Consider the following 23,318-nt stretch of genomic DNA (forward strand, 5'->3'; position numbering starts at 1 on the left):
TTTTGTGATTGCTTTCTTTTTTTTTTTTTTTTTTCATCCTCACCCGAGGACATTTTTGCATTTATCTTCAGTTAGAGCAGGAGAGAGAGAGAGGAAAAGACAGGGAAAGAAACATCAATGTGAGAGAGATACATAGACTGGTCACCACCCACATGACCCCAACTGGGCCGGGGACAAACTGCAACCAAGGTACGTGCCCTTAGCAGATACCAAACCTGGGACTCTCTGGTCCGCGGGCCGACGCTCCAACCACTGAGCCAAACCGGCCAGGGCTGTGGTTGCTTTCTTTATGATTCAGGATAAAGAACGAAACTTTAGCCCAGGCAGTGTCACTTAGTGGACTGAGCAACATCTCATGGACTGAGAGGTCCTGGTTCAATTCCTGGTCAGGGCACATGCCCAGGTTGTGGATTTGATCCCCAATAGGGGGCGTGCAGGAGGCAGCCGATCAATGTACCTCTCTCTCATCAATGTTTCTATCTCTCCCTTCCTCTCTCTCTAAATAAAAAGAAAAATTTTAATTAATAAAAAAAAAAAAAAACACCACGAATCTTCAAGAAGTCACCTGCCCTCCGTAAGTGGAAAGTAAATTCAATTTTTGTGCAAGGTAGTCACATGCTCACAATCCTTTAAACACGTCATATTTATATCTTGGTAAATTCTGGACCTGTATCATTTTCATTAGAATTTCACTTAGAACAAGACAAACCAATTCTAAAATCAGCATATATTAAACAACAAAGCAGACTGTTCCCTGGGATTTTTAGAATTAAAAAGAAAAAAGAAGCTTAACAATCCTTGGAAAAGGGCATTTCCAACCGCATTACAATTGTGCGCTTGTCAGCGGAGCGCCTGGACCCTGCGGCCCGTCCGAGGCCCAGGGTGGCCTTTCCTTGTCCTCAGATCACATCTGTTCCAGTACCTCCTAAATGACCAGTGGACAGCTTAATTATACTAGCACACAGATCGCTACATTTTATTTTCAAATGCGTGCAATTTCGGAGGCCAAGACTCCAACATGTCTCCAGTCCAAGGATTGCGCGATGGTCTAGTCATTCGTAAACCTCCCCACAAGCACACACAGCAATGGTGTGTTCAGTACCATCAACTGCCTGGTCCTTGGGACCTACGAGAACCCATGGTCTTTTTCTTCTTCAGAGCCTGATGAAATAAAATTAAAAGTGAGATGCTAAGTATGCCATCACCTCGTGCCAGCTGCGTTTGTGGATGCCGAGCTGCAGTGAGCAGCCATCCCGAGGCCACCCCGGAACATGTGTCCTTCCCTCCACCGGCTAACAACGAGTTGAGTTGATTCAGAGAATCCCATTACCTGCTCTGATATACACCTGATGGACCTGCTGCTGCTGCTTCCTTTTAATCCGAGAGTACTGCCGCTTCAGCGCGTTGATGTCCGTGGTCATGCGTTCCATCATCATGCTGTTGAAAGCGGCGTGGTACTCACTTCGACAGGAATTGATCGCTCCCGGACTCAGCTCCGCAATGTTATTAGATCTCAGACTCTGCTCCTCACTGGGCTCTGTACTCGTGGGGAGAGGGACAAGGAGATTGTGTCAGCGGAGGGGAATGGGATGAGAGGGGACTTGATCCACTATAACCGGGAGTAGTGTCATCACCTCCAGATAACCCTAAACCACACACACACAAATGTGCACTAGAATTTGTCTAGTGCTTGTTTTAATTTGGTTCTGAAGGTACTTCTGCATTTTCTTATTAGCCTAGTTGCGGGTCTGATTTTAGTACCACTTTGTTTATTATATAGACATAAGATCAATTGTCTCCAGATAAAAATCACTGTTATTTTCTAAAATGTCCTTAGAAAAATATAACTCCAGATGCCAAGCCATTGCACAGATTTCCACATAAATGCAGGGAGTTTAAAAGGGGTTGATAGTTGGTAGCGTTCAGTCATTAAAAGTGAGTTTCTCACCCTGGCTGGTGTGGCTCAGTTGGTTGGAGTTCACCCTGCACATCAAAAGGCTGTAGGTTTGATTCCTGAGCAGGGCACATACCTAGGTTGTGGATTCAGTCCCCGGTCGGGGTGTGTACAAGAGACAACCAATTGATGTTTCTCTCACATCTCTGTTTCTCTCTCTCTGTCCCTCCCTCCCTCCCTCCTTCCCTCTCTCTAAAATTAATAAAACATATCCTCAGGTGAAGATTTAAAAAAAAAATAAGTGAGTTAGTGAGTTGTTAAATTAAAAATAGCAACACATTCTATGAAATTATTAAGACTTCGAATCACTCTACCAATAGAAATGAATGGTTCTATTTGTTTAACAACCACTTCCTGACCACACACTATGTGTGTTATGTCTGATGTGGTTTCTGTTCCTGTGACACCTACAGCTAGCAGATTTGTCCCTTGAATAAAACTGGGACTACATCTCAGAGAACCAAGTACGGCAAGAAAGGACGCTCACGGGCTGCACAGGCAAAGGGGGGCAGACCGAGGCTCCCTGGGCCTGGGCACCTGCCAAAAGAAAAGATTAACGGGGATTTTGACCATCCTACTATCCATTGACAGAGTCATTCAGAAAACTAAACGTCTGATAAGTTTGCTTCTTTTTTCACTGTGCAAGGAGAAGACAATGAAAAGGGGACCTGCACATCTGAACTGGAGTAAAACCAAAAAAAAAGACGAATGATGAAACAGGAGAAAGTGATCATGTCATCCCAGAGCACAGACCTTCATAGAAAGAAAAACAAGGCAGGGAATGGTACGTAGTCCCAGACTTCAGAAATGCAGATCCAAAAATGTTCGCGTTAAAATTCACATTGATCCCATGGCTAGAAACCAAAAGCTGAAATCCAGGCAACAAGAGGGAGGTGGCAGGCATTATGCAATCAACAGGGCTCTTGCTGGGTTCACATTTGTAAAAGCCTTTTAAAAAGATCAGAGGAAAGCATATACCAAGGACATACACACACAAGAGTGTGAACCCAAACCATGAAACAGGTTAAAACTCAAAACAGGCTAAGGCTTACGGAAAATACTCAAAACTAGCACTACCAAAAAGATGAAGATGATGCAGAAGACAATGATGAAGAGGAAGAAGAGGAGGGAAATGAAGAAAAAGATAATGATGAAGAAGAAAACTGCTAAGCAAGAAGAACGAAAATGAGAAGATAGTCCCACGACTTTGAGAAGGTGGTAAAGTTAGCAGAGGACAGAGAGAATGCAAAGGATCTGACATCTGTCTTGTTTCTGTCCCCTTTTAGCGAGGAGAAGGGACGTCAGACCAGAAGATGCAGAATAAATATCCTCAAGGAAGAGCTGCCAGTCAAGATGGGAAAGAACGGACTGAGAGAACCACAAACTGCTTCAAAAGAGCTCACTACTGACACTGTTTAGAGCACAGGAAGTCTGTTCTGCACAAGGACAAAACTACATAATAGCATGCCGTTCCGCTCAGAGTACCGCAATTTAAAAGGGGCACTACCACTGCAGGACATTTAGAAGTGAATTCAGAGAATACTACTACAAGTTCTGAAAGTCATATCTTATGAGAAATGCTTAAAGAACTTCTGAACTTGGGCCACAGAGAAAGCTTTCAGGGACATGAATATCCTCAAAGATCTGAAGACCTGTCCAGTCGAAGATGGAGTAGACTCTTTTTTTCCAAAGGGATGAACTACTAATAGAACTGGTAGGTAGAGGTTATCTCTTTGCAACTAGAAACCATGGGCTAAGTGGAGGGAATCTCCATAAGATAATGAGTTTCTTGTCACAAAAATTCAAGTAGAGGCCACCATAATGTTTTAGATTGAGAGGGTATGTCTACAGTGGAAGATAAGTCAGTGTAGAGTGAATTCAATTCAACACAGAGTGCAGTAAGCATTATTATATCCAGGCTCTGCGAAGGAACCGAGCGTACCAACTTGAATCAGATGAATATGGGGCAAAGGCACCATTAAAAAAAAAAAAAGAAGAAATATATATTATGCATGCAACACATAACACAGAGGTCCTACTAAATGACAAAGTAACAGAGAAAATACTTTTTATAAAGACCTTCAATAGGGGTAACCAGTTCAGGAAACAGTAGGCATTTATAGGACACAATGATAATACTCCTGCTATAGTGAACCAACACGCTGCGATCACTGAAACAGACAGGCGCCTTTACCTTTAATGTGCTTTTGGTACTTCTGCAGTTCGGGTGCCAGGAGCCCACTGAAAGGCCCGAGACACCCCACAGCATTAGCAACAGCATCTTCATCATCTGGGTCATTCTCTTCATCGCTGTCTCTGATCTTACCATGTCGACTTGGAAAGCATAAAAGAAAAAGAAATATTCAAAGAAAATAGTGGCATTTAAAAAAAAAAAGTAACACAGTCATGTGGTTTAAATGACATATATAATTTACATATATAAAAAGTCTCTCTCTCATCCCTTTCCATCTTCTGCCCAGCTGTTCCACCTAATTCCCATAGGTGGCCACTGCTGCTAGCTTCTTACTTATTCTTTAGTTTCTCTATGCATGGATAAGCAAATATGACTACACAGTCTCATTTTTCTCCTCTTTTTACATAAATATCAGCATATTATATACATCCTCTTCTGCACCTTGCTTTTACTCACCTAAGAAATCTCTCCACATTCGTACAAAGAGCTCCCTCGTCCATGTTTCACAGCTGCACTGGAGTATATGTGTGTGGGCGTGTTAAGGGACCAGACACTAGCAGTGCACACTTGAGTGGTTTCAATACCGCTATAAACAATGCTGCAATAAATGACCTTAGGCATCCTGTGTTTTGCATGTGTACAAATATATTTGTGGGATAATTCCTAAAGGTCGAAGTTGGGTCAAGCATAACGATTTTTGACAAATACTGCCAAGCTGCCTGCCCCAAGTCCTGCAGTAACTGACCTCTCGTCTGCAATGTGCCTGTGTTCCTATCAGGAGCATGCACATCAGCCTTGTGAATTCTTGTTAATCTGACAGGTGAAAAACAACAGAATCCCAATCTGGTCATGGGCTACATTTCTCTTGGTACAAGTGCTGCTGCTGCCTTTGATGTAAACTATCTAGTCCCAATCTTTCATTTGTCAGCTGGGTGGTCATTTTGTATTAATTTCTAGGAACTATATGAGAGATATCAATTACAAATATTTTTCCATGAATATTTTTGGTTCTGCTTATGGAGGTTCTATTTTGACTTTAGTCATACAGAAAATTATTTTTAAAAGTACTTAATTTTTTCCTTTATTTATTTTTTTAAATTTTGAGTCAGTTACTAAGGCCTTCCCAATTCCAAAGAACCAAAGACATGTGTCCACATTGTCTTCCGCAAATCTTATTATTTCCTTTTTCCCAGTTTAACCCTCTGAGCTGTATGAAATGTATCCTGTTGTATGATGTGAAGAAAGGCCCTAAATTTACTTCTTTCCAGGTTAGGTCTCATTGGTCCAGCACCATTTACTAAATAACGTATCTTTTCACTATTGATTTGATATGCCAAGTTTCCATATACTATATTCCTGTGTATTTGTCCATTTATGGTCTTTATAGTATTTTAAATCAGCTCATCTGTCTCATCATGTACCAGTTCTATACCATTTTAATTATGGAGACTTTAAATATTTGACCTTTTTAAGTAAGTTATGGGGTTGCTAAATGTCCTTTCAGTTCACATTCTAATCTTCCTTGGAAAGTACCCTTTTAAAAATCCCTCTCTTGAATTTAAATCAAAACCTTAAAAACATTCAGATTTTAAGGACCAAACTACTTTGAATATATTTCTAAGGCTTAACAACTATTTAGTAACAATAACAAATTAAGGTATTGAGTCTTCTACCGAGAAAACAAGAAGGAAAAGAAAGCCCTTACCCAGACATGGCGGCGGGCTTCACTGCAGCTGGGAAGGGCGTGATGTTGTACGTGTACTTTTCCCTGAGCTCTGCCAGTTGTGGGAAAGGGAAGGGAGCCATCGAGTACACAGTCTGGAACACACAAGCGAGAGCACCAAGCCTGAAACGCAAGCCTTACATAACTCTATCAGTCCTAGGAAGACATTAGAGTTTGAATGTGAAAAGGAAAATACTGCTTCTTACAGAGAGTGGAAAGATCCTATGTCCATATCCGCTTTAGAGAAAGACAAAAGATAAACACAACAGAGAGTTAGTTCTCAAATCTACCCGCTGGGCATTCCAACTGGTGAGCAAGGGCAGGCCAACCGGGCAGTCTGACTGCCTTCTGCTAGGTTCAGGTTGGGTGAATTCAGAAAGCCACAGTTCTCTTACCTTTTTTTTTTTTTAATTATCACCCAAGGGTATGTTTACTGATTTGAGAGAGGAAGGAGGGGAGAGGGAGAGGGAGAGAAAGAAAGAGATGGAAGGAAAGAGGGGGGTGGAGACAGAACCATTGATGTGAGAGAAACATCATCAGTTGCCTCCAGAACTTGCCCCGACTGGAGATTGAACCCGAAACCTTTTGGTGCATGGGATGAGGCTCCAACTAACTGAACCCTTTTTTAATAAAGAACCCACTGAGGACCTGGAGAACATTATGCTAAATGAAACAAGCCAGTCAGAGAAAGACAAGTACCATATGATCTCACTCACATGTGGAATCTAAGGAACAAACTGAACTAACAAGCAAAACAGAGACAGACTCATAGACAGAGAGCAGGCAGACACGCTGGCTGGGGGAGTGGGGGGCGGGATTGAGATAAAAAAGAGAGAAAGAACTCCTGGACTCGGACCACAGCGTGATTGCAGGGGTGGGGAAGGTGGAAGAAGGCAGAGGGGATAAATGGTGATGGAAAAAACAAAATAATAAAAAGAAAAGAACCCATCAATGTTCTTCATATGTAGGCTTATTTTTCAAAGCTTTGTTTGATGATTTTTATAGACATGTAATGTCAGCCTGCTGGATAAAATTAAGTCCAGGGGACGATCTTGTGATCGACTGCATGCTTTCTCCAAAGACACCACCTTTGCCAATATCTGTGAATGAGTCTAGGTGGAAATCCTTAGTTATCTCTTTTTAAAGTGGTGGTGTAAAGCACAGACTGTTCAAAATCTATAAATAAAGATGAGAAAAACACCTGTACTTCCTCTAGCATTTCAAAATTATATGTTGTTCTATCAGCAGGAGGAAAGTAATCTTATTTGGTCTCTTAATTTTATTAAAATGTAATTGCTCCAAAACTTTAATTACGTTACTTATTCAATTCTTAAGATTCTTATTCACCCAAAAATGTACATTAATTACACTAACTTTCATTTCTCCCAGGAAGCTTTTCAAATATCCTGATGTGTTCTAGAGAAATACTTTAAAGTGGCATTTTTCATTTCACGCTGATCTGCGGGCAGACGCTCTAACCACTGAGCAACACCGGCCAGGGCGGGTTTTACATTTCAGCAGCAGTTTTTCTGAAGGCTCAGCGGAGACACCTACTGTTTGCACAGTGGAAAAGGAGGGCTCTGAAACTGGCCTGGTTGTGCTGCTGTGTTCCTTTATAGCCCCAAGCCACCAGTCAGTCCAGTGCAATTTGATTCCAAACAGCCTGTACCTCTCTGACTGTCCTCAGACATAAAGGATCCACTTATATCTTACGATACCATCCCAAGACTCTAAACAAGTAAGTGTTGGCTAAAATTCCTTTCCCTTGATTCTGCATTCCTACTATGCAAAGCTACACAGTTTATAGGGCCCCCAAAAGTCACCTCTAAGCCGTTTTATACATTACTTTTTTTTTTTTTTATTCTCACCCAAGGATACTTTTCCATTGATTTTAGATAGAGCGGAAGGAAGGAAGGGAGGGAGACAGAGGGAGAGAAACATGGACGTGAGAGAGACTCATCGATTGGCTGCCTCCTGCACAACCCCGACCAGGGCGGGGGACTGAACCCGGAACCCAGGGACATCCTTGACCGGGAATCAAGCACCCTTCAGTCCACGGGCCAATGCTAACCGCTGAGCCAAGCCGGCCTGAGCTACACTGCGTATTTGATTTTGCCCAAAAGGCTGTACAAATTTACTAACAGTGAATGGTTCCTCCAGGGAAGGCAGCAGAAAGTATTCTGTGGTTCCCACGAGTCTGAGATTGGCCGTTCTGGGCCTCGTTTCCCTCACCTGAAAAATTAAGGGTGTGAAACTGGATTACCTTGAAAAGGAGAGGGGAGGGGAAATGGTGGTGAGATCAGAGAGAAGCATATGAGGGTGTTCAACTGTGTTGTTAATGTTTTATTTCTGAAGTTGGGTAGTTGGGAAGTTGAGAGAGAGAGAGAGGAAGAGAGAGAGAGAGGGAGGGAAAGGGGCGGAAGGAGAGAGGGGGGTGGAAACAGAACCATCGATGTGAGAGAAACATCATCAGTTGCCTCCAGAACTTGCCCCGACTGGAGATTGAACCCGAAGCCTTTTGGTGCATGAGATGAGGCTCCAACTAATTGAACCCTTTTCAAATAAAGAACCCACTGAGGACCTGGAGAACATTATGCTAAATGAAATAAGCCAGTCATAGTGGGTATGTGAGTTTTGTTATATTATTTTTAATACATGTCTGTATGACTGAAAAACTTCACATAATTTCATTCATAACACAGTCAGAGTGAACTCTCACAGTCTTTGACCCCACAAAGGTTGCCAACAGCTCATCACCCACGAAGCTGCCTTATTGCCAATGCAGAATTCTCTCCTCCTTGTCCCTATGACCAGTCTTAGCTCCATATACCCTTTGAGGGAAAAGGAGAGATGTGAAATCCTCTCCTCAGCACCCCAACTTTAGGTCCAGAGCATGGCACCCCCACTTGGGCCTCAGCCGAGCAGCATCAGCCTCTGACCGCCACACACCAATGTCCCACCGCGGGGCCAGGAGTCAGCCTGCCCCTCACTCACGGGACCTTTCTTCCTTAAGAATTTAGAAACTTGGTTCAGACCTCTGAGAAACCCACGCCATCTGGAGTCAAGCTTACAAGATGAAATCATTAATGCTAGAAATTTCAAAATTCCTTCCAAATGAAGATGTCTCACTGAAGACAATTAGTGAAGGTTCACTGTGTTTTATTTTTGCCAGTTTTACTAAAAGATATCAGAATTCCCTGTCCAGCCTCATGAAGGAAGTTTGTAAAAAAAGGAGTAAACATACATTCTGCCCCTACTCCGTCCCACCCTGCCTCAGGGTAGATGGCCTGGGTTCCTACTAAGTGCCTTCAAAGACCGCTCCGCAAAATGCATCTGACCAAAAGAACAGAAACCGGCTCTGCTGAGCTTGCATGTTCTATGTTTGGCTTTCCTTTCTCTGTCCTCTACTTTCTGTTAGCCCTTCAAAGATGAAATCAGCGTGCCTGGTCCAGCCAGTGTGGCTCAGTGGTTGAATGTCAACCGGTTCGATTCCCAGTCAGGACACATGCCCAGTTTGGGGGCCTGATCCCCAGTGGGGCATGCCGGAGGAGGCCAGTCGATGTTCTCTCTCATCGATGTTTCTGTCTCTCTCTCCCTCTCCATTCCTCTCTCTCTAAAATCAATAAAGGGGAAAAAAAAATTTTTTTTTAAAGAAATCAGCATGCCTGCAAAAGTTTCAAGTCCTTCTTCCCTCATATTCCCTCACTGGAAGGTCTCAGGCGTCTGAAGGCAGGTTGACCCCATGAACATAAGCTCCCTGGCACAATACACAGTGCTCAGAGTAGCTCTGGGTTGCCAACTCTGTAAGTCAGGGATTTACAACCAATTCCAACAAAGAAGTTGTACTCATCATCTTGGAGCCCACATATGCTGCACTAACAGAACGTCCGGGTGAGGAAAGAATGTAGACATCATTTAGTCCCACCCTCCTCCCACGCAGGAGTTCCCTCCCGCAGATGGTCCAACGGCGCGCTCACACACTTCCAGCACGCACTGGTTTGCAGGCAGACGGTTTCGATCTTTGACAGCGCTAATTAATCAAACAGTATCTTTCTATTGAACAAGCATCCACATCCTTGTCATTTCCACACCATCACTGATGGAAAATAGTCACCAGTCCAAAGCCATATCCCGTCTTGTGCTGCATGAGAGCTGCCCCAGGAAACAGTCGATTACTGATAAGCACTTTGGCTTCGGTTTTTCCAGGCACCTACAAACCCTCCTAATAATTACATCTAACTCACTTTTCTTTATATTGCCCTCGAAGACTTCAGGAGGCTTTGTCGGGAGTCATACTGAAATCAGGTACGCTATGTCACTGGCCTTCCCCCAATCTCCTGTTCTAACACTATCAAATTGTTCAAATAGCCATCACTAAAAAAATAGGAGTGATGTGATTTACAGAGGGGAGAATCAGATTATGGGGTGTCTGGCACTGAGAACTGAAAGAGGTGGGGAAGACCAACCCAGGAGACCCTTCCACTCCTCGCTTTCCGCCCGGACCCATCGCAGGCCTGCGGACAGACAGAGGTGCACCTGGCTGGATCACAGCCAAGGAGTTAATGATTTTAAAGAGTGAGCACAGAAACGGAGTGGCTTGAAATGACATCCAGCATTTCTCTCCTTAAAAATCCATGATGCCAGGGAAAACCAACAAGTCTATTTACTATCCAAACTACCCACACACATTTACATAAACTTTTATATTTAGGCACCACTGAAAAGAAATTCTATTTCTTTTCCATTATTGACATGCCTTTATAAGAAACATGAAAACATAAGTTGTATAAAATTAGGCTGTTTATCATCACCCAGATGTTTTCTTTGGCAGAAAAAAAATGTTACTAAAAGGGAATCTAATAAGCCACAGCCTACATGTTTCCCCCAGGAGTCTCTTAAAGCAGGGTAATGAGGTGGTTCTCTTCTCGCCTAACACCTAAGGTTGGAAATTCCTAGAGGACAAAGACGACAGGTGTATCTCAACAAATCTCATTTATTCATTCATTCTGGCAGTGTTTGAACTTTAAGTGAAATAAAGTGTTGCCTTATTCTTCTAAGGAGGATTTCGGCTTTAGAAAGACATCTCTTGAATAATGCGTAAGCAACATGTAGGATAGTGGGAAGTATCACCGGTCAGGAGTCAGGGTCTCGGGTCCCAGTCCGAGGTCTGCCACTACACAACCTAAGAACTGGCAAGATGCTGGCCCTCCTCTCTGTAAAATGGCAGAATCAGTTAGTTGATCTTAATGCTTCTCTTAAGCCAGAGTTTCTCTTAAGTATTTCTTAAAAGCTATCTGCATCAGAACCACCCATGAAGCAAATGCCTGATTCTCAATGCACTCCTGAGATGTTTCTTTTTTTTTCTTTATTGGTTTTAAAGAGAGAGGAAGGAAGAGGGTGAGAGAGATAGAAACATCGATAAGAGAGAACATCAATGGCTGCCTCCTGCATGCCCCCCACTGGGGATTTGGCCCACAGCCTGGGCATGTGCCCTGACCGGGAATCGAACTGGCGACCTCTTGGTGCATGGGTCGACGCTCAACCACTGAGCCACGCTGGCCAGGCCTGAGATGTTTCTTATACTCAGTAAAATTTGAAAACCACTGCCTCAAGTTCTAATGTTCTCTGATTCTGTATATTCATGGAGCAACCAGGCGTATTCTTAGAACTACACTAGATGTTATGGAGATACAGAGTAATATGAAGCCCCATCATTAAGGAACTTGATACTTCATTAGAGAAATAAGATTAACACAACTGAAATATACCAAACAATATGAAGTAATCTCTAATAGCAATAAATCAATTGTTGGCGATCTTAAATACTGAAGGAGTGTGGAGAACCTTCATTAATTAGGGCTGAGGTAACAGAGGCTGTGTGGGAGGGGAGGAGAGACTGAGCAGGACCCAGGCGGGTGGGCAGGACTCTCTCAGGCGGCGTCAGAGGGAGCACAGCGCGCACAGGAACGGGCACGGCCTGCCGGGCTGGGGGAAGAGCGCTGACCGGTGTAACGGGCGCGGCTGTGCAGCAGTGGGGACCACCTCTGGACAGGTGAGTAACGGGGCAGCCAAAGTGCACCTCCAGTGCAGCCCATCTGAAAGCTGACTCATCTTCCTCCCCTGATAAACTCACCCTCCTCTTCCTCAGCCAGAAATGAGTGGGCTGCCCGCCCTTGTCCCTCCAATTTCTTCCTCCATCACATCATATCCATTTTCTGTGGCCAAATCCTATCAACCTTCCCTTCTAAGTACTGTCTCTATCCCGTCTTTTCTACCCTTCCCTGCTCCTCACAGGCCTCCTGCTATCAAACTGGATCCCGTCAGGTCCCCTTCACAGAGCTGCCCGTGTAGTCTACGTAAGAAACAACTCGGACCGTTCCCCTCCTCTCCTTCAAACCTCTCAGGTCCACAGCTCTTCTTTTTCCCTTTCCAAAGGCTCCAGAGAAGCCCTCGAACGCCAGCAAGCACACTTCACAACCACCGACCTAAAAGATAAGGCCACGCTCCTCACCACGGGCTGTGGTTTCCTATACCCCACCCCCGAATGCCAGCTCCGTGCAGTCCCCTTCACACACCACGCAGGTTTCCACTGCCACACTTCCGCTCCCCCGCCCCTCCGCCGGGAACCGCCTCTGCTCCACACCGCTGCCTCCGACACACACACGCACACACCTGCATGTGTGTGCACCCCTGTGCATGCGCACATGCACACCCGCGCATGCAAACGCACACACAGAGCCTGACCGACTGCTATTGGTCTTCAAAAAGGAAGTCAGACATTAATTCCCTCAAAGAAGACTTTTTTTTTAACGTATGTTTTAATTGATTTTTAGAGAGAGAGGAAGGTAGAGATAGAAACATCAATGTGAGAGAGAAGCATCGATTGGCTGCCTCCTGCACGCCCCCTACTGTGGATCAAGCCTGCAACCCAGGCATGTGCCCTGACTGGGAATCGAACCAGGACCTCTCAGTCCATGGGATGATGTTTGATCCACTGAGACACACGGGCTTGGCTCAAGGAAGACTTTTGACATATAGAGATGTTCAATAAATATTTACAGAAGTTAATACAGAACCTTGGAAACAAGGCTGAAACATTTTATTTACTACAGTTAACAACAAGGAACCACTGAAGTTTTGTGATTAACAATGAAGCAGCCAAAGCAGCAAGTGCATACTATTAATTACTCTGGCAGCAAAATGCTCACTGCATCAGAGCACAGGGCATCTGGAAGGAGGGACATCATCTAGGAACGCTGCTCATTTCAGCAAACATTGACTGAAAAAGAGACAGCGGAAAATTGAGCACAGACTTGCAGGAGATGTTTGCTTAAAGAATTAATAAATGTGTTGTGCACCTCTAGGAAAAGGCAAAGTGCTATGTATTATGAGCAGAGCACAGTCCCTGTCCGCAAGGAACTTAAAATCCCACTGAGGAAAAAAGTTATAATCTCAACTCAAGGTACGGGTGAGTGCTCACAAGAGAGGCACAAAGAAAATGCTGTGGCGATTCAAAGAAATGGGACTTGATGTCAGTTGACACCATCAGAGAGTGCTTCAAAGGAGATGGCATCTGGACTTTCAAAAGGAGGTGGGCCTTGAACATGTGAAGGCAGAAGAGAAAGAGAGAGCAGAGAGAGCAAAGGTCCAGAGGAGGCATATCCGCAGGCCTCTCTGGGGGCGCTGAAGACAGTCTGACTTGACTAGAATAGGTCAAGGCTACAAAAGGGAGGCACAGGAACTAGAGCTGAAAAGGTAGGTTACTGACAGAGTCAGAAGCACTGGCTAAGCTGAGAAATCCGTGCTTTGTTCTCTAGGAAGCGAGTAGCCACATAAGATTCATGAGGAAGGGAGACGAGATGGTAACTCGGTGTCCTGCTTTGAGCCTATGAATCGGGAGGTTCTGTGGGAACAAGCAAGGACCTGGCACACAGAGTGATGCTCAGTAAAGGGTACTTTCCTCCAAGAGAGAGGATGAGTGATGAAGCCATGGCAACGTGAGAAGAGCTGAAATCAAGCAAAGATGTCAGGGTCAGAATACTTCCTCCTCTGAGACAAACAGGAAGGAAGGAGAGAGATGAAGATGCAAAGAAAAGTTAAACGAAAAAATATGAATGCTCAGGGAAGTTATATCAAGTGGGCAATATTCTGCACAAATCAGGTGACTGCCTGCTAAACATCAGGAATTCTACGAAGGGGCTGGGGTACAGGACGTGAGAGAGGAATGGAAGCGCCACACTTCATCCCTAGTCGGGGCTTGTGTTTGTTTTCTAACCTGCTGACTGGCACCAACACCCAAAAATGACCTCAGGCATGGCACCCAACATAAAAAGTAGTAAACACTGAGAACAAGAAAAAGGAGGGAAAAACACAGAGCAGGAAGTGAGCAAGGCCCAAGGACATCCTTGGGAAGACCCACAGTTGGTCAGTGGGCAAGAGAAAGAACAAGGAAGAAAAGGGCCAGAGCATCGGAATGAAGGTGAAACTATTTTACAGAACTACTGGCAGACAGAGTGTTAGCAAGTCTGCTCTCTTCCATACCCACTGCCGACTTGAATGCCTTGGTAAGTATATTGAGATAGAGTAACAAGCCAGAAAACAACAAAACCCTTCAAGTCTCTGATATCGAAATTTATGATTCACATATAACATGAGTTGAAAACGTGGGCAAAACAAACCGAAATGTTGATTACAATCATCTTTGTATCCTCAATAACTCCTCCCCAAAAATAAATGACTTCATCCTACGAGTCTCCCCTATAGAAAGCTAAGAATAAGATTAACAATAAGCATCTGGTGATTTGGATTTTGTTGTTGTTGTTGTTTGTTTTCTTAATTTGTTTTTGTATCACACCTCATGAGTTTTAAGCAACGAGTTTGAATGAAAACTACAATAAATATCCATTTTCATGTCTTCCTTCCTCTTGTGACAGAGTTAAGATTCTTATCAAATTATATATAGACTCTCAGACAATTGAAAAACTAAATGTGAGGGCTGGCCAAATACATTCCCCAAGACCTCCTCTCTGGACTACTTGTTCCCACAGTCCCCCGGGGCCCGAGCCAAGGCAGGCTGTGCAGCCCACTCACCTGCATGAGTTCATGGCTTTCCAGAAGCTCATTCTCTAGCATCTCCTGGGTAAGGCGCCCCATGGTGCTGTAGAATTCATCTGCTGTTTCACAACATTCTATCTGCCTAGAAGCAGAAAGGACAGAACAAGGAATTACGTAGGACACCCATGCTGTCTACCAGGGAAGTGCTCCAGGTACAACAGGAGATGTTGCCTCTTGCCATAAAATCAATCACATTAGCAAGCAACAAAAATCAAAATCCTGGGACACACTCACAATACAGCCTGCTGTGTACAGAGAAAAGATAAAAAATGCCAAGGGCAACTCAGAGGTACTTATTACCGGATGAGTTCCCATCTTTCCTACATGGCTCCCCAGCCTCACAGCCCTGCCGGTGGCACCTTTACTGCTTCCATGTGACACATTTCACACATCAGAATACCAACACTGATGAGGACTCAGAACCGTGAAATGAGGTTTGAAGAACAATTATCCCCAGTAGGACGTCTGTTGCTGTTAATCCACAAACTGTGCTGTCGTTGATAGGTTGATAGACGGAAACCAGACCATAGTAGAAATAAAAGGTGAAAAATACTGGAACTTTATCTGCACCTTTCATCAGTCTGCAGGATGTCTTCACAGGCAACATTTTTCAGTTCTTCTCAGGGCACCCTGCTAGCTGAGATTACACCCTGTTTCTTGCATTTGGTTTCACAGTAAATAAAGACTGTCACCTGGCAACTTGTGAGGCAGGGCAGACTTGAACCCTTCTCTGGGGAAAGAGGTAGTCTGAAACAAACAGGGCTGTGGATCTGTTATCTACTAAGATGTCCTCTAAATGTCATATAGAGTAGGATGACTGTCTGCCCACCAACCACAAGAGATACACAATGACATATGCTAAAATTGGGAAATTTTCATAGAGCTGTCCCCCAAAAATATGATGGTGGAAAAACTTCAGGCTCTGGAGTGCTGTTCAACCCTCATTGCCCCAATCAGGTAAATAAATAAATGAGATAAACAGCTGAAGTGCTATTATAAAAATACAGAATGGCATGTGGGCATCAATAAAAAGTGGTTAAGTTTACCCTGGGGGATGAAGAAGAGAAATGATGCTGAAAATGAGTTTTGAAAAATATTCTCCAGGTTGACAAGGAAGAGAAAGCATTCCCAAGGCGTGGACACAGGAGACAGCAGCAGGCCCTCCCCAGACCTGCAGCAGCTCCAGGTGATGGGGGTGGAGCCGGTGGGAACTGAGGGTGGGAGCTGCAGAGAGAGGACCTCGAAGGCCTCACCTGCCAGCTGAGCCCCTTCAGGCCAACTATCGCTGGAAGGCTCTTAATTGGGAGTATGGGGACAGATGTGCCCTTGGCAAGGTCAGCATGGAGGTGGCCTGGCGAGCGTGGGTGTGGGAAGATACACCAAGGCAGGCCAGACATGAGGTCACGAGGGAGCAAGCCAAAGCAGCAGGGTCAGAGGGGAAAGGACACGTAAAAGAGATGCCACTGAAGGTGAGCTGATGGTCTATAGCTAACGTATTCCAAAAACACCCTTGGTGTGAGTGACAGGAAGACATTCCAAGTTGCAGAACGAGGGGAAAGGGGAGGTCCCATGGATAACCATATACAAGGCACATGTGTTACTCGGGTATACATAATGGGAGATTACCTAGCTGCTGTTTATGATTTTTCTTATTTATTTGCAATTTTTATTAACTTATTTTTGTTACAGATGTTTCTCCTTTTCCCCACCTTGACACCTTCCTCTGGATCCTGCCCTGTTTATGATTTCTCCAAGGGAACATTTGTGAGGAAGATCACAGGCACTGGAGTCAGAAAGAGCCAGGATTAAGTCCCACTTACTTCACAGGACTGTGGGCAGGATGGACGAGATAATGTGTTTAAAATGCCTAACATAATGACAGCACTTGATGATGTACGTTTGTTGCCCTTCCTTTTGCTTAACAAGTTGCACGCTCAAAACATGTACAATCATAATGAACAAAGACTCTGAAACAGTTAAAATTCTACCAGTCTGCTTCATATATCCTCTGAACTGCATAAATTGTAGCCATATATTATCAGTCTATCCACATTGTTAAAATAGCAGATTCCAGAGCTAAGACATCTGGGTTCGAAATCAGGCCCTCACATTTCTGCTTGGGTGACTTTGGGCAATTAACGTCTCTGTACCTCAATCCCCACATCTGTAAAACGGGAATAATAACAAAGTCTAACTCATAGGATGGTGGTGAGTACCAAATGAGTTAATTTACATGTAAAGTGCTTAGAGCACCGGTTCTCAGCCTGTGGGTCGCAACCTGTTTGGGGGTCGAACGACCCTTTCACAGGGGTCGCCTAAGACCATCGGAAAACACATATTTCCAGTGGCAATTCATAACAAGAGCAAAATTACAGTTATGAAGTAGCATCAAAAACAATGTTATGGCTGGGGGTCACCACAACGTGAGGGACTGTGTAAAGGGCCGCGGCACGAGGAAGGTGGAGAACCACCGGCTTGGAGCGATGCCTGCCCACTGCAAGCCCTCAGTGAGTAGGATTTAAAAGTGTAGTTATTATTATTTCAACAATGTGACATCTCTGGAATGACCATATGAATAAATTCTGATCCTACAGATAATAAATAGATGGGAATAAAACCAGAATCACCTCTTTTCCTCCTGCCACATAATGAAGAACCCATGCAAGGTGACTGACGGAGTCGGCACACAGCCAAGGGCTTTACTATCCTAACCCTATGAACCACTGACTCAGGAAATGGACTATCACACCCAGACAGGCTATCCGAGCCCAAGGAATTCACAAGATGTAGAGTAGGTTGGAAATACATGACTGCTGAAAGAGGCAGATAATGGGAGAAAATGAAAACAGTAAGTAAATAGCACACCAAACCCCCACCAATGACTGTTTTTCCCTATTGAAAAGCAACATACAATAAAACAAAGGCTCAGGAGCTATGTGATGTTTGAAGATATTTACACACAATCTTGATTTTTTTTTTTAACAGCCCTGAATTGATAGTTGGTACATCTTTCTTACAAAAAAATAAAAAATGCTGCAAGTCTCCTAGGAAACAACTTACACAAAAAGAAGCTACCTAAAAGGTTTTTTTAAACAAAACACTGGCAGTGATTTATTAGTTGTCTGACATTTTGTCTATTATGAGTACCCACCCTAGGAAAGAAACATTAAAAACCTCTGTATCTTAACTATAACAATTTCATCCTAATAGTTCTTCCATTACTCAAAAGGTAGAGTTGTAATATAATTGTTATAATATATTCCAGATGGGTAAAAACACCCTCGTTTTTCCCAGCCCTGCTACTAGTAAAGAAGGTAAGTAAAATCTCTTTGGTAATGTGTTTTGTAGTTATAGATTCCCACATAGTGTTAATTCCTGATGGAAGGAAAGAAGTCCCATAGGTTCCATTGACTATGTACCAAGCACCATGCTTATAAATATTACCTTACAAACATCTCACATATATTATCTCATTTCATCTTATCACAGCCCTGAAAGGCTGAACAAAACATATAATAAAAATTTAAACAGCATCCAAACTGTGTATCAACCAGCAAATCCACCTACTACTCCTTTCTAGACCTCACGGTTCCTGTTGCGTCTAGCCTCCCTCTTCCCAACCAGTGTCCAGGCAGATGCTGACAGAGGAACCCAGCCTGACAAGCACTGAGGAGGAGGAGGAGGACTGCAGGCCCGAAACAGCCTGCCCCCTTCTCTACAGCAGGTCCCACCGGCCGGAGCAATCGACACCGTGCCGGCTGAGCTCCCAGAGGCTCTCTCTTCCTCACACTCGAATGTCCACGCTTGGCATGTCAGAGCACAGCACTGCTCAAGGCCCCCAACACCACAGAACAAAACAGAAGGGGAAGTCACTTACTCTCCCAATTTTGCCCAGATAGCCAGCGACACCCTTAGGATGATTTCCGAACCTTCAAAAAAGACGGAATCCCAAATCTTTAACACGGTGTGGTTAGGGAGGCAGGTCGCGAAGAGTGTCAGAAACCACTGCATGGTGAAGACGTTCGTGAGCGGGGGCTCGTATCCCCCTGGAATGAAACAAACACTGCGTTTCTTCGGAACCACAGTTTGCAAGATATAAAAGCATCCTCTTTCAGTCTCCCGCGTCCACCCGAATATGTTCCCTTTCCCGACCGATTTGTTTGTATCACTAAATTCTGGTTCTTTCCTCCTCTTACCTTCCTTTTCCTAGAAGAGCATAGGCGCGTTTAACAAAAATCTCAATAACATGAACTTCACAAGTTCTTATGATATTTCAAAAATATTAACCTAAAACTTAATTTGGTCCTACCTATTATGGGATGTTCAAAATTAAGGAGAATGATTTCCTCACCAAATATGGGCTAAAAAGAAAAGGATTTTAGTTTCTTGAAAGCAAATGCCAATTTTCAAAATATCCTAAAACCCACTTTTATTCAAATGCTGCCCATAAAAATAAAATTGCTCATTAGGAATTACTTGTCTAGTTCTTAAATTATATATAGTTCTCAGACCACAATGGAATTAAACTAGAAATCAATTACAGAAAGACAGCTGGGAAAAAAACCAAATATCTAGAGATTAAACAACATGGAATTTTAAAATATGTTGAACTAAATTATAGTTTTAAACATCTGGGATCTAGAGCACTTTAAAGTTTCTAAATTCAACTGACAAATCTCAGGGCGGGGGATGGATGAAATAAACCAAAAAACGTATATGCATGTATGCACAACCAATAGACATAGACAACAATGGGGGGGGAGGGACGGGGAGGAGGATGTGTTGGGGGGGAAAAGGAGAAACATCTGCAACAAAAATAAATTAATAAAAGTAGAAAAAAAATAAAGTTTCTGAATTCAGTAAAAATCACAAAGCTCCTTCTCATTTCCTGTGATGGCCATAAGTATGTATTTTAATGAAATAAAATTTAGATATTTGGACGGATCCTCCCTCCAAATTACAGTCAGAAAGTGCATGTACTCAAACATAAGCAAAAAGAGATCTGTTCTCCTGCACGTGTTTTCCTCCTTCTTACTATGAACAAAGGGAGCATCTTTTTCTGAGACTAGGATCTGAGATCACCCTCCTAGGCAAATGCGGAGTCTCTAGGGGGAAACCATGGACCCCAGGAAAGCGTGTCTGACTATCTGGAAGCCTTATGGAATCCACACAGGAGCATAAGGACAATGCACGGCCAAATTAAATGAGAGGATTATTCAAATGATTTAGAAGGAAGTGCTTAGAGACACCCAGGTGTCACAAAAATGTCCAGTGTATTTTGATCACAGATTAGGTCCTCTCAATCATTTAATATTTTCCTAGATTTAAATGTGTGGTCAGGAACTGGCAACCACTTACAGGACACACCGCACTTTGCACTCTTCTCTCCGGTCCGAGCACAGCCAGGGGAGCATGAGCGGTGGCACGACCGCAGCACTAGCTGCGCGGCTCGGAAAGCGGGCGGTGCCTGCTAGACAGAGGTGACTCTCAGAGCTGTCGGAGAGCTGTCCCCGTCACCACCTTACTCAACACAGAGCCTCCTTTCAGGGTTCAGATTCCACCTGGAGGTCCAGAGAGCCTTCTCCAGTAAGAACTGGCCCATTCATCGCAAGTAAGTCTATATGCCCTTAGCATGAACCAGTAAAAGGAACATTAAACATTTCAATTCAAATGATCTCCTACAACTTTATGAAAATACAATACTCCATTCTCCCATAACCTCAATGCTTCAGGAAACAAAAACAAAGTTTGTGCTCAATTGTACCTGTAACTCAGTTTTAAAAAATGCCTGTAGGTTTGGTGTCCGCTTAGAAAAGTTTAACTAGATGGCGAGACATGTACACCCTTCTTCATCTAAAAGACAATATATTCTTTTAGTGGTTGATATGGTACTGGCGAAGTATGAGGTTCTTGACCAACTTCCTAACTATGAGCATCCAAAGGTTCAGCACGTGGCCCTCTGTTGTTGCAGGTTTTTGTTTTGTTTTGTTTTTTGTTTCTGTGCTCTAACAATCCATTTTATTGCATCAAACTCTCACCAACAGAAAAACCTGAAAAGACGTATTTCCATTCAAGGTTTAGGCTCATAGGTACAGTGGGATCAGAGAAGCACAATACTTTCGAAGGTATAATAACACTGGATCATCACTACCTCCACTCTCCTTGTTTGCAGTTCTCTGAAGAGTATCCAGGTGCTGAGATAATTCAGGGAGCTTCAGTCTCAAGAGGTCTCTGAAGACAGCCATATCCACAGACAATGCCCGGAGATTATTGACAAAATAGCTTTCAGGAAGTACCTTATCAATAAGGTAAATCATAATCTGAAGAGAAATATAAAAAACATACTCAAATGGATAAAATGTAGTTCGCCAAAGCACAGTATCATTTAAATGCATCAGTGCCAAGTGTTCTGGATTGGCAAAGCTCATCTCCACCCTGGGTCAAGAGTGAGTAGTGTAATTATCTAAGTAATTCATAATTATCTAAGTAACTTATATAAAGCAGCTCGGACCCACCGTCTGCGGCTGTCTACAGTTTCTGCATGGGCTGCTAGACCTGAGCCCACCCGGAAGTAACTGTGACTATACAACCCTCAGCCTCACTCGGAAGTAAGTGACGCAGCACACGCTTCAGCAGCAGCCACAGGAATCTCAACACTGGCTCCTCGGTGTCAGCAGCTGTACAATCTTACCGTGAAAACCGAGACTGGCCCATCGCAAAACACCTCCACTGAAGCTAGTCTCAAGATCCACTTACCATCAACCTGAGTTATTTAGAACAACTGATGATGTTGGCTTTTTGTCCACTTTCCTTTCCTGGGAGAATGCAACAAGGTTTTGTTTGGATAAATGGTACTTTTAAAATCTGGATTTCTTCCAAGATTGTCTCATAAGTTCTTCAAATTACTATTTTCACTCTATTTTGTGTGTATGTGTTACCTTTTCTAACATGTCAAGAACCACTAGAATGGCCCAGCAAAACAGGTATGAGTCCTACATGTGAATCCCTGATCCACTTCCTGTCAGTGTGCATGCCCTGCGGAGTCCCTTCCTCTGGAAGACTGCTCATTCACCGGAGCACAAGAAAACCAAAACTAAGAACAAAGTCGTCATAGTGGCCCTATAGGTTGGTGGAAAGTAGCTCTCACATTTTGGTTTTCATCATATTGCAAAACCCAATTTCCCCCCAAAAGTATCTCCCCAGACCAAAGGCTCATTTTCCCCTCATCCCTGGCCTGTAATTTTTACTGTTAGGGTCACAGTTTGGACTAAGTCAATAAGGTGGAGAAGGCCCAAGAAGGCCCCCTTGAGGCCTTTATCGCAGGAGTGGGAAGGCCCAGGGAGCTGTTTTAGCCTTCTCACGTAGGGATCGAGTTTGCCAGGTAAATGTATCATCACTCTGGGGACAGGTGCTCAGCAGTAAAAAGAATATGTTCAGTCTGTGTGGAGGGAGGAGGTGCTGAGCGCCAGGACCAGTGGAGGCGGGAGAACAGACTTCCAGCAGAGTAGATGCCCTGGCAGAGACTGTGTGTGGTAAGGACAGGAGGGATGAATAGGCTCATGAAGGCAAAATTTAAAGGCAACAGTCTAGTATGGCACTTTTCATCTAGGATAGTTATATAAGACCAAAAATAGTATTTAAGTTTTTATGAAGAAATTATGACCCCCCTCAAAATTTCACAAAAACAAGAAAAAAAAATACCAATGATCACAGTAATTCTTGAGACACCATGAAATTCTGTATCCAAAGGCAGCTCAAAGCCTGACGTAAGACCTAAGAGCCAGCTGTGTGGTATGTCAGCCATGTCGTTCCACCCACTACTGGTTTTCAAAGAACAAACATTACATCTTTTAGAAAGAATATATAATGGCAATGGAGCAGAGACAGTCTCTTCAACAAATGGTGCTGGAACAAGACATCCCAACACATACACACAAAATAAACTGAATCTAGACACAAGCCTTACACCCTTCACAAAAACAAACTCAAAAGAGATTATAGACCTAAATGTAAAATGCAGCACTATACAATTCCTAGCAGACAGCATGACCTAGATGACTTTGGGTATAGGAATGACTTTTTAGCTACAACACCAAAGGCACAATCCATGCAGGAATACTAATAAGTTAGACTACATTAAAATTAAAATCTTCTGCTCTGTGAGAGACAATGTGAAGTGAATTAGAAGACAAGCCATAGTCTGGGACAAAATACTTCCAAAAGACACATCTGATAAAGGACTGTGATCCAAAATATACAAAGAACTCCTAAAACTCAACAATAAAAAAAGTAAATTTAAAAAAATAATAAAATAGCCCTGGCCGGTTTGGCTC

The 23,318-nt window shown here is 43.5% G+C and overlaps 1 protein-coding gene across 1 annotated transcript in view; it reads right to left on the reverse strand.

The window, feature by feature from the left end:
- Positions 1–23,318, reverse strand: part of TBC1D30 (TBC1 domain family member 30) — an 80,009-nt gene that overhangs the window by 3,344 nt on the left and 53,347 nt on the right. The window contains exons 7-12 of the mRNA XM_036252210.1: positions 21,137–21,305; positions 18,863–19,031; positions 14,962–15,067; positions 5,854–5,966; positions 4,149–4,288; positions 1,331–1,537 (exon numbers count right to left, since the gene is read on the reverse strand). Coding sequence (XP_036108103.1) covers positions 1,331–1,537; positions 4,149–4,288; positions 5,854–5,966; positions 14,962–15,067; positions 18,863–19,031; positions 21,137–21,305 — 904 coding nt within the window. The remainder of the gene's footprint in view (positions 1–1,330; positions 1,538–4,148; positions 4,289–5,853; positions 5,967–14,961; positions 15,068–18,862; positions 19,032–21,136; positions 21,306–23,318) is intronic.

This window comes from Molossus molossus, unplaced genomic scaffold, assembly GCF_014108415.1.
Source record: "Molossus molossus isolate mMolMol1 unplaced genomic scaffold, mMolMol1.p scaffold_m16_p_10, whole genome shotgun sequence".
NCBI lineage: Eukaryota > Metazoa > Chordata > Mammalia > Chiroptera > Molossidae > Molossus > Molossus molossus.